Source organism: Scylla paramamosain, chromosome 1 (genome assembly GCF_035594125.1).
Source record: "Scylla paramamosain isolate STU-SP2022 chromosome 1, ASM3559412v1, whole genome shotgun sequence".
Classification (NCBI taxonomy): domain Eukaryota; kingdom Metazoa; phylum Arthropoda; class Malacostraca; order Decapoda; family Portunidae; genus Scylla; species Scylla paramamosain.
Genome location: NC_087151.1, coordinates 15539190 through 15560951, shown reverse-complemented (window position 1 = coordinate 15560951; position 21762 = coordinate 15539190). Strand labels below are relative to the sequence as shown.

General features: G+C 42.8%; 1 protein-coding gene across 3 annotated transcripts in view; it reads right to left on the bottom strand.

Annotated features, from left to right (window-relative positions):
• Window positions 1-21762, bottom strand: part of LOC135101337 (dynein axonemal heavy chain 5-like) — a 95893-nt gene that overhangs the window by 18520 nt on the left and 55611 nt on the right. For all 3 annotated transcript variants that reach the window (XM_064005200.1, XM_064005195.1, XM_064005208.1), the window contains exons 4-5: window positions 21268-21394; window positions 15599-15738 (exon numbers count right to left, since the gene is read on the bottom strand). In XM_064005200.1, the coding sequence (XP_063861270.1) occupies window positions 15599-15738; window positions 21268-21394 (267 nt within the window). The remainder of the gene's footprint in view (window positions 1-15598; window positions 15739-21267; window positions 21395-21762) is intronic.

The following is a 21762-nucleotide window of genomic DNA, read 5'->3' as shown; positions in this document are numbered from 1 at the left end:
AAATAAATTAGAACGAATTCAGCGTAGAGTAACAAAAATTATACCAAGCCTAAGAAACAAATCTTACGAACAGCGTCTTAATGAATTAAATCTATTCCATTAACTCAAAGAAGACTAAAAAGCGACTTAATACAAGTGTTTAAAATCATCAAAGGCATTGATAACATGGACTGCAGAAAGTATTCCATGACAGACTTTTTAAATTACACTCGAGAAAACGGTTTCAAAATTGTTGGAAAAATCTTTCAATTCTCATGAATCAAAAAATTTCTTTTCCATCACACAGTTCATCTATGGAATGGACTTCTTCGAGACGTGATAGATTGTAACACCATAGAGACTTTTGTACGCCGTTTTGATAAATATTTTGCCTCAAATCTGCGGCTAACAGCGTTTGTTAATGGTTAACTTCCTTGTCTCCAAAAAAAATGGTGGTACCTCATTTCATCTAATTTCATTCTTTCCTATACAATTTTTTTCGGGTTTTTACTTCTCCAAACCCGTAAGATATTTATTTCCGACTTGTTTCCTATACGGCTTATGCCAGAGGGAGTGGAGGGTGGGGAGAAAGCCTTCTGCTTTGCAGTCCTTTTCTTCTACTATCACCCTAGTAATCTTAGGTCAGGTCACCTCGTGAGGACCTCAAGGTCTGTTGTGGCCTATGTATCTATGTAACTCTCTCTCTCTCTCTCTCTCTCTCTCTCTCTCTCTCTCTCTCTCTCTCTCTCTCTCTCTCTCTCTCTCTCTCTCTCTCTCTCTCTCTCTCTCTCTCTCTCTCTCTCTCTCTCTCTCTCTCTCTCTCTCTCTCTCTCTCTCTCTCTCTCTCTCTCTCTCTCTCTCTCTCTCTCTCTCTCTCTCTCTCTCTCTCTCTCTCTCTCTCTCTCTCTCTCTCTCTCTCTCTCTCTCTCTCTCTCTCTCTCTCTCTCTCTCTCTCTCTCTCTCTCTCTCTCTCTCTCTCTCTCTCTCTCTCTCTCTCTCCACTCCCGAGCTGCTCCATAAACTCCCCCAGATGAGTGACGCAGCGGGAGAAAGGCAGCTACTGTGGAGATAAAGTAACAATAGATCGAAGCAAAACAGGAAGCTGCATCTCTAATAGCACGGTCTCAGGCTTCGCGAATAACAGGGTTCACTGCAAAATGTCGAAGATGAGCCATCGCAAATAATAGGCTAAGAAACAAATGACATGGGTCTAAGGCACTGCAAAAATTTAAGTCCTGGTTGCGGTGAGTTAACTCGGATCTCGGATGTCGCCACATATCAAGGTCTGGGTTACCAGTTCGTGGAAAACTGTGAAGAGTCGAGGGTTGTGAGGACGTCACTCGTGCGAGTCTTGATGACGGATGATAACGGCGGCATTGTAGTAAACTAATAGATGATTATATAAGTAAATAAATAGATAAATAAACACATAAACAAAGGATAAACGAATGAATGAAAGAAAAAGAAAGAAAATAAGAAAGAAAGAAAGGAATAAAGAAAGAACTAACCAATTAACTACCTAACTAACTAGCTAACAAACTAAACTAATTAACTAACTAACTAACTAACTACTGTTTCTTCCATTTAGACTTAATAAAATGTTGAGACGCATGTAAACGCAGAGTACAGATAATATTGAGAGAAAGAGTAGTGACTTATGAAATAAATGAAATTTTTTTCAGTAGCGTAATTTTTGCTAAGTAATATCATAAAAGGAAACTCAAATGAAGAACACATGTCATTAGAAACTAAGTAGGAAGATATTTGGATTTTTTTCAATATATAACATATAATTTAATTATTGGAAAAAAATCAAATAAATGTCTAATACTTTAAACATTATGTACTTTTGTTTCAATGACTCTTTCAGACAAAATTAATCCATTAAGGAAATAGGCATGAAAATTACTGCCATATCCTAGAAACCCTTGATTTAGAGCTTCTTCTGTTTATTCTTAGATTGTTTGCTCATTCTGTTTAGGAACGTGCAGTTGTGATGGTGGTAGTTTCAGACTCTTGCGTTACCATGCCAACAGCACACAAACACGACCCACCAGCTGATGCAGTAGAAGGAAGAAGGGAACAAAGAAAGGGAGAAAGGAGTGGAAAGGAAAAACAATGACGGATGGTGAGACTGACAGTAAAAAAGAAAAGAACAAACAAACAAACGAAGAATGGACGGAGAGACTGACAGAAAGAAGGAAGTAACGAAAGGGGAGAGGGAGAGATGAATGAAGGAAAACAGGGAAGGAAACAGAAGAGAATGATATGAAAAAAAAGGAAATGCAATGAAATGCAAGGATTACCGTTCCAATCGTTTCTTCTTATTTTAAGTACTTTTCAAAATAGGCTATAATAAAAATGATCGGGTATTCAGGAAACAGCTTTATTAACAAGGATTCCACGCCGTCAATGAAAATACATCCGTGACAATCCTGTTAATCAAGCCTGTAGCCTTTAATTCTTAAGAGAGGTCAAAGCATTTTCCATATACTGTTGCAGATTACCACTATCATATGAGTAAGTGAAATGCGGCAAAACTGTACCGTAGCGTTTTATCACAGTCCGTATCTAACCAAAGTCTGCTCACTAGTAAAGTAATATTATCTATGAGGCTATAAAGGGGCTTGTGTCAATTTTAAGTGCCTGAGTAAGTCAAATACGGCAATACCGTAAAAGAATTTTATTACAACCTGTGTCTAATCGTTCTAAGTCTGTTCACTCATAAGCCATATTTGTGAGGCTATGAAAGAGCTCGTACCAGTCATTCTCCATAGAAAGTGTCTGCGTAAGTCAAATATAGCAAGACGAGTTTTACCACAGAAGATGCGACATTTACGATCAAATTAGCGAGTTAAGTGATACACACGATGCCATAATCCTGGGTAACTTAAATATACCAGTGTCGAAGTGGGGCGAACCCCTCATCTCGCAGCACAGACACGATATAATAATTAACTCAATTTGTACAAAAATCGACTCACGATAACCATGTGCTCGATCTCGTGCTTGCTATGAAAGACGAATTAGTAGAGAATCTGAATGTCGGCGAGGAGTTCAGTAATAGCGACCACCGCGCAATCACCTTCGTTATAAACTTCTTGTCCAGTGATTCAAATCAAAGCAAAGAAAAAGTGCTGACTACAGAAAAGCCAATTTTTGTAGACTCAGATCAGTGCTCATACAAGCTGACTGGAGTCGATTACGTACCATCACAGATATTGATGCACAATGGAAATTTTTCACTGATAAATATTTAAAAGCTATGCAAGAATGCGTTCGTATGAAAATTCGCCGTTCCACTCAAAACGTTAAGCCTAAGTGATGGAGTAAACTAATTGCTGAATGCCTGCTCACAAAGAGAGATGCCCATAACAGATTAAAGTCCAACAATAATAACAAAGACCACACTAAATTTATGGAGTTCAGACGTGAAGCAAAGAGATTAATCAAACAGAGCAAAAGGTCCACCAAACTATATGTTTCAAACCAGAGTAAGATGAACCCGATGGAATTTTATAGCTTTATCAGGCAAATGAGAGTGATTACCTCTGGTATTGGACCAGTAATTTACGAAAATGGAGATTACACCAACGACGAGGAGCAAATTAGTAACACCCTAAAAACTTTTTTCGCTTCAGTATTTACAGTAGACCTCAGTGACATCCCTACGGTGCCAGCAGTCCAAAATAATAACATAAGAGAAAGAGACGTGTTAAAATGTATCGATAAACTTAAAGTAAGCAAGTCACTCGGACCTGATGTGAACTCATCCCGCGTCCTAAAAGAAGCGAAATCTGAATTAGTCATACCTCTGACTTTATTGTTCAACAAATCCTTGCAGTCCAGTACAATGCCTGATGAGTGGAAGCTCGCTAACATAACTTCGATTAAAAAAAAGACAGTAAATCTTTACCATGTAATTACCAGCCAATTAGCTTAACCTCAGTCGTATGCAAAATACAGGACACATTTATAAGAGATAAACTTGTTAATCCCTTGGAGGAAAACAACTTACTTAAAAACACGCAACACGGCTTCCGTAACAAACGCTCTTCTTTGACGAACCTCTTAGACTTCTATGATAATAATCTGAACCAGTATGACGAAAGAAAAGCTATAAAGATAATATATCTTGATTTTCAAAAGGTCTTCGACAAAGTCTCCCCAGAAGGGTTTAATAATTAAACTAAAAAATACATGTTATCCAAGGCGACATGCTAATATAGGTAGAAAACTGGCTGAAAGAAAGTAAACAAAGAGTAGTAATAAATGGAAAAGCGTTAAAGTGGACTAACGTAACCAGCAGGTTGCCACAGGGATCAGTCTTAGGACCTGTTCTCTTTCTTGTTTATATAAACGACATAGATGAGGGCGTTACCGGTATAATATAGAAGTTTGCTGACGACACCAAAATAGAAAATACCGTAGTCTAAATGAACAAGTAAAAGAAATGCAGAACATTTTAGGCAAGTTGTCAGAGTGGTGATAAACCTGCCAAATGAATTTTAATGCAGATAAGTGTAAAGTGCTGCATATACGGTAAATAAACGAAAAAGCAAAGTATATTATGAATGGTATTTAACTTAAAAGTGTAGAAAGCGAAACTGATATAGAAGTAGCAATATCGAGTAGCCTAAAACCTAGCCAGCAATCTTCAGAACTCGTAAAGAAAAATAAAACGCCTCGGAAGACGACTGATGAGCGAAATTGCCAGTAATGCATCAGTGGAAGAGGTATTTCAATAGAGAGAGAGAGAGAGAGAGAGAGAGAGAGAGAGAGAGAGAGAGAGAGAGAGAGAGAGAGAGAGAGAGAGAGAGAGAGAGAGAGAGAGAGAGAGAGAGAGAGAGAGAGAGAGAGAGAGAGAGAGAGAGAGAGAGAGAGAGAGAGAGAGAGAGAGAGAGAGAGAGAGAGAGAGAGAGAGAGAGAGAGAGAGAGAGAGAGAGAGAGAGAGAGAGAGAGAGAGAGAGAGAGAGAGAGAGAGAGAGAGAGAGAGAGAGAGAGAGAGAGAGAGAGAGAGAGAGAGAGAGAGAGAGAGAGAGAGAGAGAGAGAGAGAGAGAGAGAGAGAGAGAGAGAGAGAGATTAATTTGATAAATTTATTGCGCCCCAGTGGCGTCAAAGTACATAATTAAGTACAAAATAGAAGTGTGTCACACAGGACACAGTGGAACCTATAGAACTCACACACACACACACACACACACACACACAAACACACACACACATACACACACACACACAAAATATCAAAATATATAAAAAAAATAAAATGTACAATTGATAGCCACCAAAATATTGCTATCCTATCAGTATCAAGTACAAATGATCATCTTGGATATTTACATACAGGAATCAGATCCTGGTCCTGCGGCAATAAGTTTCTCACTCCAGGGCAGGCGAGACAATAATGTTGGAGAGTGTTGGCATTGACAAGGTGACACAGTCTGCAGGTGGAGAAGTGAGGCATATCCTCAGCCTGGGAGATTTGCCATATTGGTCGGTAACCTAACCGAAGCCTTGCACTCACCACATTCTGTCTTCGCAACATGAGTCCGTGGCGATGATATTTATGTGGGACATCAATGAAACTATCATAGTGTTGGATAGAACCACTGTTAGCACGCTCGGCGTCCCTAGGAGTCACTGTCAAGGCGTGTATGGCAAAGAACAAGATGTGCTTATAACACCAGAAAGAGATTGGAGCACGCACAGCAGGCAAATCGAGAGTACACGCAGCCTTTGCAAGACTGTCCACAATGTCATTACCTGCGAGGCCCACGTGAGATGGCACCCATAAAAAGGACACAACCAATTAATTATCACTAGCATTGGCCAACCGACACAATAATCCTGCACGACATGATCATAGGTACGTCTTGAAGAGAAAAGGGCAAGAAGAGCAGACTTGGAGTCGCAGATAATCACCCCATTCAGTCGCCGCTCAGTAAGGAGGGTGACAGCATTCAATAGACCATTCAGCTCACAGTAGGTAGAACTTGAGAAGTCTGGTAAGCGACGGCCAATCCACCCATCCACCCCCGGCGGCTCCACAGTGGGGGAAAACACGGCGCACGCAGCACTCCCGTCCGCCTGCAAGGAGCCATCAACATAGAGGTGATGTGCTGAGGGAACCGAGGCAGACATACTGTCGATGGTCTCCAGGACCAACTGTTTCTGAAGTAGCGGGTTAGTCGTGGGAGTGAAGGAGATGGTTGGGAGAGGTACTTGCCAGGGTGGCAAACCAGGGGCAACCTCAGCAGCAGGAGCATCAATGGTCAGCCTCCGGAAGTCCGCACACACCATGCGGATAATATTGCATCCACCCGTCCGAAGCAGAGGCATGGGCAAATCGGGGTTGAGTGCCACTAGGATGACATTGGAGTGGTGAGAAGCCAGACGGGGGGAAATGAAGACACTTGATGCTGAGGTAAGTGACATTGGCGTATATTCTATCAACAAGTGGTACCATATTGAGTTCAGACAGCATGTTGACAATTCTGGTGGAGGCAGAACAGCCCAAGATAAATCGCATGACTCTGTTTTGAAATTTATCAAGGCGCTGCAGTGCTGTCTGGAAAACTGGCAGAGGGCAGGAGAAAGATAATCAGTGACAGAACGGAGGAACGCTATGTAGATGGTTTTAAGAACAGGGATAGAAACTCCTCTCATGTTGTTGGCAAGCCACTTAACCGGGATGAAGCGCCGCTCCAGTCTGTGTAATAGGTCCTGAACAATTGGATGAATGTGTTGCCGTGTAGGTATGGCTCGGGTGACACGAACGGGAGCACCTAAGTAGGCGTACTGAGTGCAGCGAGGAATAACATTACCTCCCATGGTGAAGACTGGTAGTGTTCGAGGGTTGCGGGTAGAGAAGATTCTGCTCTTGTCAGGTGAAATGATAAGGCCACAGGCAGCTGATGACGCAGCAAAGGCGTGAAGGTAGACCTGAAGATCCTGGGGTGAGGCAGAGTGGATGCAGACATCATCAGCATAACAAGTGAATGTAGTGCCAGGAGTGTTGGGAATAAGGGAGAGAAGTCGGTGGATAAGGATATTGAAAAGAAACGGACTTAGAACACCACCCTGTGGAGTACCCAAGTCGAGGCTCTTAGAGGTACTGCATGTGCCTTTAAATAGGACTCGAGCAGTTCTGTTGCTCAGGTAACCTCTTATCCATCTCAACAAATTTCCCTTGACACCAAAATCAACAAGCTGATCAAGTATAATTTCCCTGTTTGCAACATCAAAGGCACTCTTGAGATCAATGAATGCGACAACACTGGTTGGTGAGAGACGTGTGTAAAGCTCGAGAAGGTAGTGGTGAGTCCCTCGCCGAGGCAGAAAACCATACAGATGCGGGGAGAGCTTGGGATGAAGCCAGAACATCAGGCGATTGAGAAGGATGCGCTCAAAAATTTTGTTAAAGTACGAGGTCAGGGAAACGGGGCGAAATCTACCAGTGCAAGGCTTAGGTTTGGGCACTATAATGCTGGACATCCAGGCCCGTGGCACGTAGCCCTTATGAAAGCACAAGTTAAAGAGCTGAAGGAGAGGGTTGCCAGGGACTTTCTGGAGAAGCCGTAAGACAGAGTAGGTGATCCCGTCCTCGCCAAGAGCAGAATCCGTACCAGTAGCGAGGGCACGCTGAAGCTCATGGGGCATGATGGCCACGTCATCCTCCTCGTCTGCCTGCAGCAAAGCATCCACTAAGCGAAGTGACCGAAGGTCAACCTGAGATGAAAGGGCATCTCGAACAAGCGCTGGAAGATTACCAAACCGTGACTGTTCAGACCAGGTGTCTATAAGGGACTGAGTATATTCCATTAGACTGTGATGGAGAGCAGAAAGAGGCCGTTTCTTTATAATCCTGTTGATCTTATGCAGCATAGAACCCACGCTGGTGAGATGATTGATGCTGTTAGTGAAGGCAGACCACGAGTCATTCTGGGCACACTGCTGTAGGCCAATTAACTCGTCACGAGACGTCTGATACATGTGAAGATGTGCAGGAGTCGGATGTTTTTGGAAAGCAAGGACATGCTCCACCGCTTTTCTCTCAGCCTGAAGCACAAGGTCATCAAATGTCCCTGTGCGAGGTGAGGTCTGGTGACATACTGAGAGTAGAACTTGTGTGTTGACTGCACCAGTGATGAATACAGTTCATCAGGGGAATGACTATTGAAAGTAGGAAGCAAAGTAGTCATGTAGGAGATATTTGTCGGGAAATATTTAGGACATATCCGGATGCAGGTGTGGGCGTGAGAGAAGGTGGGTGTAGCAAGCACTGAGTAACAGAGGCCGAGGGCAACATGGTCAGAGAAAAGTACAGGGACAGAGAAGCACTTAACACGAGATGCCACCAGTCCTGACGTAAAGATGTGATCCAGAGTACCTCCACGGGAGTGGGTGGCACCACCAGTATTCCAGCACGTGAGTCTGTAGCGGCGGACGTAATCTAGCAGTTGAGGCCCATTCCGATTAAGTGTATGTGAAGAATCACCAAGATCAGGGCGGCGGGCATTAAAGTTCCCCATGTAGATAAAACCACACAGCGTAGGTAAGGGCAAGACAGCCAAGTTCATTCTCCCTGGGGCAGAATAGACATTGCATAATCTCAACTCTTCACATCCCATTGCCACCTCTAAGCAGCTGAAAGGTCATGTCTGCATCAACAGAGGTATGGAGTAGCTGGTGCTGTACCGAGGAGTGCACGTACGTAATGAGGCCGTTCCTGACGGGATGGACATAAGAGACGTTACCAGAGAGTGGAGGAGCCTGTCTCTCACCAAGCAAAGGGCCCACAAAAGCTTCCTGTATGAAGATGATGGTAGGGTTGTGCCTGTACACATATGCCTTCAGAGCTGTAAGTCTCGCCAAGTCCCTTATTCCGTAGGCATTCCAAGAAATGACATGAAGTTCCATGGCACTAGCGAAGTCTCCCCATGGTTTTGCGAGAGCCTATAGTGGAGGAGGCGGCAGGACGTTCACTTACGCGCTGTGCCCCATGTGGGAGTGAGAAGGGCGTCGATGATTCCTTGTCGAGTTTGTCCAAGCGGGAAGAGAGAGTCCCAAACTTGGCATCAATTGAGGAGACCGTGGCAATCATTGCCTTTTGGCCCTCAACGAGAGTATTGAGGACTGTGTCCATAGAGTCTTGTTTGGTGACAAATTCGACCAGGCGAGTTTTGAGTGCATCATAGCGCTCCTCAAGGGACTTGCAAAAAGACATTAAGGTAGCGACAGTCTCACGAAGTTCGAGAAGCAGGGGTGACTCCGATGTAGCAGAGGCAGCAGGTGCAGGAACCGTAGAGATAGGCGGTGGAGGAGGAGGCGGGGCTGGCTGCGTCACAGGGCACCTGGCACATCCATGCCACACATTAACACCCTGTTTGCCACACCGAGGACACTTCTAGTGGATGCCAGTAGATGTAGGAGGGTTGGGTGGTTGCACGGTCGCCGTGGCAGAGGCAGAGTCAAGAGCGGGTGGCGGAGGGGAGCGGTGAGGGCATGTGCGGGAGTCGTGCTTACCAGCACACCACGCACACTTCTCTGCGGCACTGCTGTAGCGTGATATGTGACCGACGCCACAACATCAGTAACAAGATGGTTCATCCCTAATCCTGCGTATTTCACAATCAGGAGGACATGGAAGAAAACTGAAGGAGATGTTGGCAGGAGGCGGGGCATCCAGACTCCAGGCCACTACGATACGATTGATGGGGACACCACTTTGTCGAAAACGGCGGGCAGAATGACCACCAGGGAGCTCCAAGGCGAGGGACGGATCCACACCGGTAGGATACTGAGTGACCAAATAGCTCGGGTATTTTCTTTGCCTCACGGGGGTCTTCTATACGCAGGGGGAGAGAAAGAAACTCACCCTCAGTCACGCGCTCTACAATGTCCTGGCGGCAGCGTGCGATGTAGACGAACCGAGAAGTTACAGCTGCCATCTTCACCTCGGCGAGTTCCCTTTCAAGTTGAAACGTTTTGTTGACCTCAGCAAGCCAACGAAGCTTTGTCTCTACAGATGGATGTCCAGTGAAGGTAAGCTTAATGTAGTCAGTACGAGGAGCAAAAGGTGGAAGTGCAGATGAGGGGGCGGGGGCAAGGCCTCGAGCAGGCAGTGTTGAGTGGTTCCCGGATGAAATGCTGGCTTGTCCGTGTTCAGGTGTCTTGGAAGCTGGAACGAGCGGCTCACTACCACTGTCCGACGTGTCATCCATAGATCGCTTGGGAGAGGAGGTGGCAGGATGAGCGGGGCAAGGACCAGCAGATACAGATGTAGCTTCCGTGGCAGGCAACAAGGGCAAGGATGGCCAATGCTCATTTTCATCCTCCTTATCACTGACAGCTAGATCCATCTCCAAATCAACGGGGAAAGCTGGTCCGGTGTATTCCATAACACCGAGTACAGACGGTGACGTCAGTACTCAGCAGGGAGGTAGGGATGACGTCACATAGACGTCACAGGCACCTCAGTGAGCATGCGCAGTAGCCGCCAACACCGCCGAGAGGGGTCCCATCACGGCGTTCAGTATTTTCAAGTCTACTGGGACTAAGTCAGGACACTACAAAATCTCGTAGCAGCAGAAACAGTTCACTGGGTCTTACTGTAGTTACAGTGTCAGTGCCGACTAGTTCAGGTAGCTAGAGCCTCCAGTAGATCGGAAAATCACGGAAGGGTACAGAAGTAGCAAGTCCTCCCCAATGGCGAGAGAGAGAGAGAGAGAGAGAGACGCCATCGTTCGCACGGAATGGGACGCCCTGCTGACAGGCAATGAGGAGGAAAAGGCCTGTGGCCTCACCACCAAGCTCCTTGTCCTCCAGCAGCAGCACGTCCCCTGCATGAGGTACCTCGCCAGGCCTGGTGGCCCTACTTGGTTCGGTTACTGATGCTGAGCGGCCGCTGAGGCCAAATACGAGTACGCAGCCTGAGTGAGGTACAAGCGTCGTCCGACACACTACAACTGGGCCCAACATCGTGCGGCGTGAAGGCGGGTGATAGCTACTTGTAGATGGGCGAGGCAGCAGCAGCGAGAGGACCTGAGGTGATACCTCTGTAGCTCAGGAGTTGGCTACAAGACCTGGTGGAGGCTCGTCAAGGAGCAGCAAGGAACGGGCCACCGTGACGCTGTTCTTTCACTAACCAAGCCGGACGGGACAACAGCCACCAGCAGTGAGGACAAGGCTTCTCTACTCGCCGATTTTTTCGCAGAGAAGATGTCAGTCACTGATCCCGGTAGATGTCCACCTCACCTCCCTCAGGAAACAGACCGCACCGTCACCGTTGTTCAGGTAACACCTGGACAGGTAGAGTGGCTGATGAGTGAAGTGGAGGAGAACAAAGCCACTGACCAGGACGACGTCAGCCTGCGGTTCCTCAAATGCTGTGCCAGTGAACTGTCAGGTCCTCTCACCAACGTCTTCAAGTCCTGCCTGAGGGAACACAGGTGGCCCTCTATATGAAAGGAGGCGCGGGTTTTACCAGCCCACAAGAACAAATCAAAGTCTGAGCCCAGCAACTACAGACCCATCTCGCTGCTCTCCGTGGTGGGCAAGTTGCTGGAACAGGTAGTGGCAGGTGTCATCTGTCATCACCTGAGTGAGCACCGCTTCCTCTCAGACAAGCAGTTTGGCTTTCGGTCTGACCGCTCAATAGCGGACCTCCTCACCCTCCTCTCCCAAGATTGGCAGGATGCCCTGGGCGAAGGCCTGGATACTCTTGTGGTGGCCCCGAACATTGCTGGGGCCTTTGATAGGGTCTGTCACGCAGGGCTTGTGAAAAAGCTTTGCCCCAAGGATATCCAGAGTGACCTCCTTGCTCTGCTCGAGGACTACCTCCAGGGAAGAACCCTCCTGGTAGTCATCAACGGGCAGGCATCCCAGCCGTCACTTACACAGGCCTCGGTTCCACAGGGCTCAGTTTTGGGCCCGATCCTGTGGAACATATACATCGATGACCTCCTGTGGCAAATACCGACTCTGCTTGCATACGCCAACGACTGCAGTCTCTTCCACTCCTATTGCCACTTCAACACTCAGCGAACCGTCAGAGAACTGAACAGGCAGCTCAAGCTGTTGGCGGAGTAAAGAGAGGCGTGGCGAGTTGGCTTCGCTCCAGAGAAGACGCAGGCCATGGTCATGTCCACAGCTGCCTCTCCGGAGGTCAGATACTTCTCCTCCAGGAACTGCTGCAACTGCTGCTGCAATGACTGTGGCCATTGTTTGTGCTATATATCGTTGGATAGGAAATTTCATTCTGTGTCCAGTGGTATGTGTCCGCTCTTGTTGAGACAAGAAAGGTTGTTGAAAACTACAGAAAACTGACGGTTTGTTTATAAAAAGTTTTATGTATTTTGCGCATGCGCAGTAGTGTTACAAATTTGACATGCATCTTCGTTATAATTTGTATTAATCTTATTACATACAAAATTTGAGCTTTATCAGTTAATTAGTTGAAAAGTTGGCGTCAATTTCAGGAATCACGCATATTGCGCACTTGCTAAATATTCAAATCACTCTAGCTAAAAAACTTTGCGAGAGCCTAATAGTTATGCTCTATACAGTTGGATAGGATATTTCATTCCGCGTTCAGTGGTATGTATCACTCTCGTTGAGACAAAAGAAAGTGGGTAAAAATTGCAAAAAAAAAAAAAAAAAGAAAAAACTGACGGTCACTTTACAAAAAGTTTTAAACTGTATTTTGCGCATGCGCAGTAGTGTTATAAATTTGACATGTCTTCGTTATAACTTGTATTATTCTTATTAACAACAAAATTTGAGCTTGATCAGTTAATTAGTTAAAAAGTTAGAGTTTTGACTTTGTGCATGCGCTGAGTTACTTAAAAGTTGACATAAAGAATTTTATTACAATTATAACAACATGTCACCTCTTAAGTGTCATTAAAATTGGTTTAATAGTTTTGAGAAATCCCATTTTCGAGAACCTTCTACTTTTTGCAAGTTACCTATTGACTTCACCCAACAGAAGAGATGAAAGCTATATCATATAAAACTGATAGAGTTGTGTTAGCATATGGTGCTAATTTCGCTACGATCCGCCCAGTAGTTCAGGAGATATTAGCGTTTGAATAGCGTTACGGTCGAGCCGAGCCGGGCCGGGCCGGGCTGCTCAAAATGAAACAACAACCTCCACAGTAAACTTTGCTTCGCTCGTAATAACTGGCTTAATTGGCAAATCGTTCGAACATAAATCTAAAGATACGATCCTCACTCTATACAACTCCCTGGTTCGTCCGTCCCCTTTTGGAATATTGCATTCAAACATGGTGCCCCTATTACCAGAAAGACATAGATAAACTAGAAAGAGTTCAGCGTAGTGGAGTAAAAATTATACCAAGTCTTAGAAAGAAATCATACGAAGAGCGTCTTAAAGAATCAGATCTATTCCCATTAACTCAAAAAAGTTAGGCGACTTAATACAGGTATCTAAAATCATCAAGGGCATTGATAACATGGACTGCAATAAATATTTCACGATAGATTATTCAAATTACACACGAGGAAACAGTTGCAAAATTGTTGGGAAATCCTTCAACTCTCATGAATCAAAAAAAAAACTTTTTATATCGTGTCGTCAATTTATGGAATGGGCTTCTTTGAGACGTGATGGACTGCAATACCACAGAGAATTTTAAACGCCATCTTAATAAATATTTTGCCTCAAATCCGCGGTTAAGAGATTTTGTTTGTTTGAGATTAAAATTCCTTGCCTCCAGGAAATGAAGGCACCTCATTTCATCTATTTTCATTCTTTCCTACAAAATTTCCTTCGGGGTTTTTAGTCCTCTAACCTTGTAAAGTATTTCCGATCTCTTTCCTGTACGACTTATGCTGGAGGGAGTGGAGTGGGGAGAGAGACTTCTGCTTTTGCTATCCTTTTCTTCTACTATCATCTTAACCGTCCTAGGACGGATTGCCTCGTGAAGACCGCAAGGTCTGTTGTGGCCTGTATTTCTATGTAACTCTATGTAGGATAAATATTCAAGCTAAGCTCACCCGAGGTACTGTTGAAGCGTTTGTGTGGCTATCAAGAGAGTCGTGTCAATTATTCCCCGTAGAAAATGATTGCGACTCACAATAACTAGCAAAGCAGTTATTGACCATAAAAGTTAAGGTTGAAGATCATCGGATGAGAATCTTTGTAATGTTTACAAGGGAAGGTTACTGCTCAGATCATTATTTTATATCAGTCTACTATCATTTATCACGGAAATTAAGGGATTGAAGGAGGACATGGGAGAAGAGCAGGAGTGGGAGGGAAACCATAACAGAGAAAGTCATGGGGACAGTAGAGAGGTGGAAGGGAAGAGTTCAGGAGTGAGGGGGAAAGCTAAAGGAGAATAGAAGGAAATATATAAGGCGAGTGAGGAGATGAGAGATCAGTGAAAAAAAAAAAAAAACATGGAGAAGAGAAAGGCTGGAAGGGGTAACAGAGGAGGAGGAGAAGGATAAGGTATATAATAATGTCTTGGGGAACATGGCAGTAAAAGAGTCAGGTTAGGTCAGATTAGGATGAGGGCATGATCGATAAAGTAGCCGCATTACACACACACACACACACACACACACACACACACACACACACACATTGATGTCACGCTAGGGTAGTGTCTTGCACTCCGTGACTCCCTGGTTATCAAAGTAGGGGAATGGAGGAAGAGGAGGAAGAGAAGGAAGAAGAGGAGGGAGAGGAATATACAAAGGAAGACCGGACAACAACATGCCTTGAGGTCCTTACCAGGCTGTTTGGGTAGCTATTCTATACTAACTATAAGTTGGAAAGACTGGATAGTATAGGATGAGGAGGAGGAAAAGGAAGAGGAGGAGTAAAAATAAGAAAGGTGGTGTTGATGATGATAGTGGAGGTGGTGGTGGTGGTGGTGGTGACAAGGAGGAACAGGAAGAAAGAAGAAAGATTGCACAGGATTATATAGAATTATAAATGATTACGTAGAATAACCAGACAGCAACAGATCTTTAGGTCCTTGCATAGCTGTTTGGGGGACTAATTCTGTCTAACAAGTTGGTAACGAGAGAGGATAGCGTAGCAGAAGGCTCCTCCTGATTCAACACTCCCCCCAGACTGTCTTAGTAGGAAAACAACAGGAAGAAACACAATATAATATTAATGAAAAACAAAACACTGACTTGAACAAGAGTGGAGAGAGCGGTGAGTAGGAGGAAGTCTTTGTTTGTGTTATCTAGTTTTTCTTGTTGTGTCACTAAAACCTCACGCAATGACCAGTAGATCAACTGCTGTTTGTTCTCCCTTTCTGTCCTCCTCCTCCTCCTCCTCGTCCTCCTCCTCCTTGTTTTCCTCCTTTTCTTCCTACAACAACAACAACAACAACAACCATTACTACTATCACTACTACTACTACTACTACTACTACTACTACTACTACTACTACTACTACTACTACTACTACTACTCCTATTATCACTACTACTACTACTACTACTACTACTACTATTATTATTACTACTACTACTACTACTACCACCACCACCACCATCCCCACTACTACTACTACTACTACTACTACTACTACTATTACTACTACTACTACTACTACTACTACTACTACTCACCCTGTGTACGTTCTCCTCGGTGACGGAGCGCTGTGGGTTAGTTCGCGTCATGCAAACACACACGCCCCGGAGCGGGGTGGTGCGCGGGTTGCCCACAAACAGCCGCATGCGTTTGCCAGGCTCCTGCTGCTCCGCCTCACCTGCAAGGGAAAAAAGACGGTGCCGCTTGGAAGTGAGGGGGAATGTAAAATGAATTATCCCTTCATTGGTCTTTGCTAAATATTTCTTTGATCATAAACCATTCTAAGACCTTTTTTTTTTCTTGCTACAGCCACCATTATGCGTTATATACTGACTTAGACACTGGTAAATCTATTCTATTAATCCCTTTTCTTTCATATAGGTGATTGCAAGCATTTTATTCTGAATCGAGACATATCGCGGTGAAATGGGTAAGGAGGGTTAGGATTGCATTAAGGATGTCTTACATAAGGGTGTTTACGTAAGCTGAAAGGGAGTACGATATTCTCAAGCAAGTTCTAAGAGATTAAAGACATTTTAAGAGTTAAGAATATTTTTAAATAAGTTGAGGATGTCTAACAGGATTTTAGTGGGAGTACGATATTTTCAAGGAAGTATCAACGAAGGAAAATACGAAAGGAAGAGGTAGAACTGGTAAAGGAAAAATAAATACAAAAATAAAAAAAAGAGAAAATCCATAAAGAATGAAAGAGCAGAATAACAAAGGAGAGAGAAAAAAATGAGAATAGTAAAGGAGGAAGAAATAATCCACATAAAAAAAAGGAGAACAACAAAGGAACAAGAACAAAGAACAGAAAATAATAATCACAATTAAGAGAAAAACATCCAGGACATGATTAGAAGGGAGGGAAAGAACATACCAAAGCTTGTGAGTCATGACAGGGGGAAAGGGGGTGTATACACGAGAGAGAGAGAGAGAGAGAGAGAGAGAGAGAGAGAGAGAGAGAGAGAGAGAGAGAGAGAGAGAGAGAGAGTAATTCGGTGAAAAAAAAAAGAACAGTAATACAAGAAATTATTTAAAAGTGACAGAATAGACCATGCCACGTCCAGCCAATCCATACAAAAACTGTTACCATCATTGGAATTTCCCGAAAGAAAGGAGGAGAAGAAGAAGGAGGAGAAGGAGAAGGAGGAAGAGGAGGAGGAGGAGGAGGAGGAGGAGGAGGAGGAGGAGGAGGAGAAGGAGGAAGAGGAGGAGGAGGAGGAGGAGGAGGAGGAGGAGGAGGAGGAGGAGGAGGAGGAGGAGGAGGAGGAGGAGGAGGAGGACAAGAAGCGTTTCGTGACTCAGTTCAGTGAGAAGATAAGAATGAAGAGAATAATAACGTTTGCTTTGAGCTTCCTGCACACGAGTCTATGCTGGCTGGAGAGGGAAGGGAGGTGGAGGGAGAGGGGAGGGGAGGAGAGGATGGGGCAGCAGCAGGAGGTGGATAAGAGGGAGGCAAGAAGCAGAGGGAATACGCCTTCTTGACGCATGTACCTGTAACATTTCCTCTTCCTTTTCCTTCCAACCTGATTCATTCCCTCTTCTCGGTATAATATTCTTTCTTCTTCTTCCTCTTCCACAAACACGAGCATATAGAAGATCATGGAAGCGGCGACATTCCTCCTGTTTTTTTGTTGCGCTTGTGGTGACAATATTACTCCATATATAGTGAAACAAGATAACATAGACGAAAGTTTGGCATATTAAGCAAGATAGGGATGATAAGTGAGAATAGAAAGGTATGTTTTGTAATGTATAATGTAACGCAGAGTTCTGATAATGTATTCCATGCCCTCCACGTGGATCAGACTAGCAGCGACAAAGCTGATATATATATATATATATATATATATATATATATATATATATATATATATATATATATATATATATATATATATATATATATATATATATATATATATATATATATATATATATATATATATATATATATATATATATATATATATATATATATATATATATACCTATATCTATATCTATATCTATATCTATCTATCTATCTATCTATCTATCTATCTATCTATCTATCTATCTATATATATATATATATATATATATATATATATATATATATATATATATATATATATATATATATATATATATATATATATATATATATATATATATATATATATATATATATGGGATGGGTTAGGGTTCATTAACGTTTTCTAAGATGATCTGCCACCAACGAAAACGAAACAGGGTAACTACTTATGTTATGTATATTTTTTTCTTCTTCCAAAAATCTTTTCTTTTTTTCATCCACCATATTTTAACCCTTCTTCCTCTTCCTTTTCTTCCCGTTCTTCTTCCTTTTGTTCCTTCCTCCTGTTACTTGTTCTTCCTTAGTTCCTCTATTTCCCCCACCCAAAAAAAAAAAAAAATACTTACGTGCAGTTTCTCCTCACTGCATGGTAAACCTTTTCCTGCCACGTCTGACTGAAAAGAACGGTGGATGGGGAAAAAAAAAAAAACATTCATGATAACTTAAAAACAAGGGAATCTGCAAAAAGCCATGAAGCCTACACGCGGCATTCCTTAAATAAAATATGTTATTTTTTTTATTTATTTATTTTTTTTTTATGTAGGAAGGATACTGGCCAAGGGCAACAAAAATCTAATAAAAAAAATGCCCACTGAAATGCCAGTCCCTAAAAGGGTCAAAGCAGTGGTCAAAAATTGGTGGATAAGTGTCTTGAAACCTCCCTCTTGAAGGAATTCAAGTCATAGGAAGGTGGAAATACAGAAGCAGGCAAGGAGTTCCAGAGTTTACCAGAGAAAGGGATGAATGATTGAGAATACTGGTTAACTCTTGCGTTAGAGAGGTGGACAGAATAGGAGTGAGAGAAAGAAGAAAGTCTTGTGCAGCGAGGCCGCGGAAGGAGGGGAGGCATGCAGTTAGCAAGATCAGAAGAGCAGTTAGCATGAAAATAGCGGTAGAAGACAGCTAGAGATGCAACATTGCGGCGGTGAGAGAGAGGCTGAAGACAGTCAGTTAGAGGAGAGGAGTTGATGAGACGAAAAGCTTTTGATTCCACCCTGTCTAGAACAGCAGTATGAGTGGAACCCCCCCAGACATGTGAAGCATACTCCATACATGGACGGATAAGGCCCTTGTACAGAGTTAGCAGCTGCGGGGGTGAGAAAAACTGGCGGAGACGTCTCAGAACACCTAACTTCATGGAAGCTGTTTTAGCTAGAGATGAGATGTGAAGTTTCCAGTTCAGATTATAAGTAAAGGACAGACCGAGGATGTTCAGTGTAGAAGAGGGGGATAGTTGAGTGTCATTGAAGAAGAGGGGATAGTTGTCTGGAAGATTGTGTCGAGTTGATAGATGGAGGAATTGAGTTTTTGAGGCATTGAACAATACCAAGTTTGCTCTGCCCCAATCAGAAATTTTAGAAAGATCAGAAGTCAGGCGTTCTGTGGCTTCCCTGCGTGATATGTTTACCTCCTGAAGGGTTGGACGTCTATGAAAAGACGTGGAAAAGTGCAGGGTGGTATCATCAGCATAGGAGTGGATAGGACAAGAAGTTTGTTTTAGAAGATCATTAATGAATAATAAGAAGAGAGTGGGTGACAGGACAGAACCCTGAGGAACACCACTGTTAATAGATTTAGGAGAAGAACAGTGACCGTCTACCACAGCAGCAATAGAACGGTCAGAAAGGAAACTTGAGATGAAGTTACAGAGAGAAGGATAGAAACCGTAGGAGGGTAGTTTGGAAATCAAAGCTTTGTGCCAGACTCTATCAAAGGCTTTTGATATGTCCAAGGCAACAGCAAAAGTTTCACCAAAGTCTCTAAAAGAGGATGACCAAGACTCAGTAAGGAAAGCCAGAAGATCACCAGTCGAGCGGCCTTGACGGAACCCATACTGGCGATCAGATAGAAGGTTGTGAAGTGATAGATGTTTAAGAATCTTCCTGTTGAGGATAGATTCAAAAACTTTAGATAAGCAGGAAATTAAAGCAATAGGACGGTAGTTTGAGGGATTAGAGCGGTCACCCTTTTTAGGGAACAGGTTGAATGTAGGCAAACTTCCAGCAAGAAGGAAAGGTAGATGTTGACAGACAGAGCTGAAAGAGTTTGACTAGGCAAGGTGCAAGCACGGAGGCACAGTTTCGGAGAACAATAGGAGGGACCCCATCAGGTCCATAAGCCTTCTGAGGGTTTAGGCCAGCGAGGGCATGGAAAACATCATTACGAAGAATTTTAATACGAGGCATGAAGTAGTCAGAGGGTGGAGGAGAGGGAGGAACAAGCCCAGAATCGTCCAAGGTAGAGTTTTTAGCAAAGGTTTGAGCAAAGAGTTCAGCTTTAGAAATAGATGTGATAGCAGTGGTGCCATCTGGTTGAAGTAGAGGAGGGAAAGAAGAAGAAGCAAACGTTATCAGGCATTTATATAGAATAAGACAGCTTTACATACCTGGAATCATATATATATATATATATATATATATATATATATATATATATATATATATATATATATATATATATATATATATATATATATATATATATATATATATATATATATATATATATATATATATATATATATATATATATATATATATATATATATATATATATATATATATATATCAGCTTTGTCGCTGCTAGTCTGATCCACGTGGAGGGCATGGAATACATTATCAGAACTCTGCGTTACATTATACATTACAAAACATACCTTTCTATTCTCACTTATCATCCCTATCTTGCTTAATATGCCAAACTTTCGTCTATGTTATCTTGTTTCACTATATATGGAGTAATATTGTCACCACAAGCGCAACAAAAAAACAGGAGGAATGTCGCCGCTTCCATGATCTTCTATATGCTCGTATATATATATATATATATATATATATATATATATATATATATATATATATATATATATATATATATATATATATATATATATATATATATATATATATATATATATATTTTTTTTTTTTTTTTTTTTTTTTTTTTTTTATTTATTTTTTTTAAGATCCATGTGTCAATTTGAGTAAAAAAAATTTTTGTCATTACATGAGACATTAGTAAGTTAGAAGCAAAATTATCTCCGATGAAAATCTGAAATATGTAGCCTTCTGTTCACTTAAATAGAATACAATTGATTTAATTTTCACCATTAGCAATATGGGCTCTCATAAACGTGTATTGGTTGTTGTGACATGCTACTTTTCCTTGGCAGCGTTCACATGATGCCTTCGTGTTCCTGTGATCGGCTCTTGCTACCTAAGAGGAAATGTTTGCTGCGATGGCTGGCTGAGAGTAAATGCCAACAAACACATCAACGTCATCTGTCGGCTGTAGAGTAAAGTCGCGGTAGAGTTAAAAAGATAAAATGGCGGACTTACAAAGCGTTAGTGAATCGTTTATGAGAACTGCCGTAATGAAGAATTTTATAACATGGGACAGTTAGTGAATCCCGGCCAGGAACTGTAAAAAATTCAGAATAAAAGTTAAAGGAGGAGGAGGAGGAGGAGGAGGAGGAGGAGAAGAAGAAGAAGAAGAAGAAAAGAAAAACAACAACAGAAACAACAACAACAACAACAACAACAACAACAACAACAACAACAACAACAACAAAAGGACGAGGAGTAGGAATAGAAAGAAGAGTATAATGATGAAGGTCGAAGCACGTACCATCCTCAGTGTGTTGTGTCGCTGTGGAGTTGCGTCTGGAGTGCTGCTGCTCGGTGGGCCCGCTCACCACTGAGTTACGTCGCGACTGTCCGCTGGAGGGCTGCGACAGGAGCGGCGACGTGGGAGACTGCATGGCGTGAGGCAAGGTATAGAGTAAAGGAATATTAGGAATATTATGAGATTTGAATAAAGACTTCACACACACACACACACACACACACACACAGAAGGGGGGCCTAGGACAAGTCTTCTAATTCAGCTTACCGTGTGGCGACTAACTACTACTACTTACTCTTACTACTGCTGCTACTACTACTACTACTACTTCTTCTACTACTACTATGGTGAATGCCTACGAAAAAACCCAAATTACAGCAGGAGCAACGGTAGCATTAGTAACAACAACAAGACATTTCTCGTAATTATGATAGTCTTTTTAACATCTTTCTTTTGGAACTGGCATCTTCAATGTATTCTGGCTTACTAGTTCAGTCA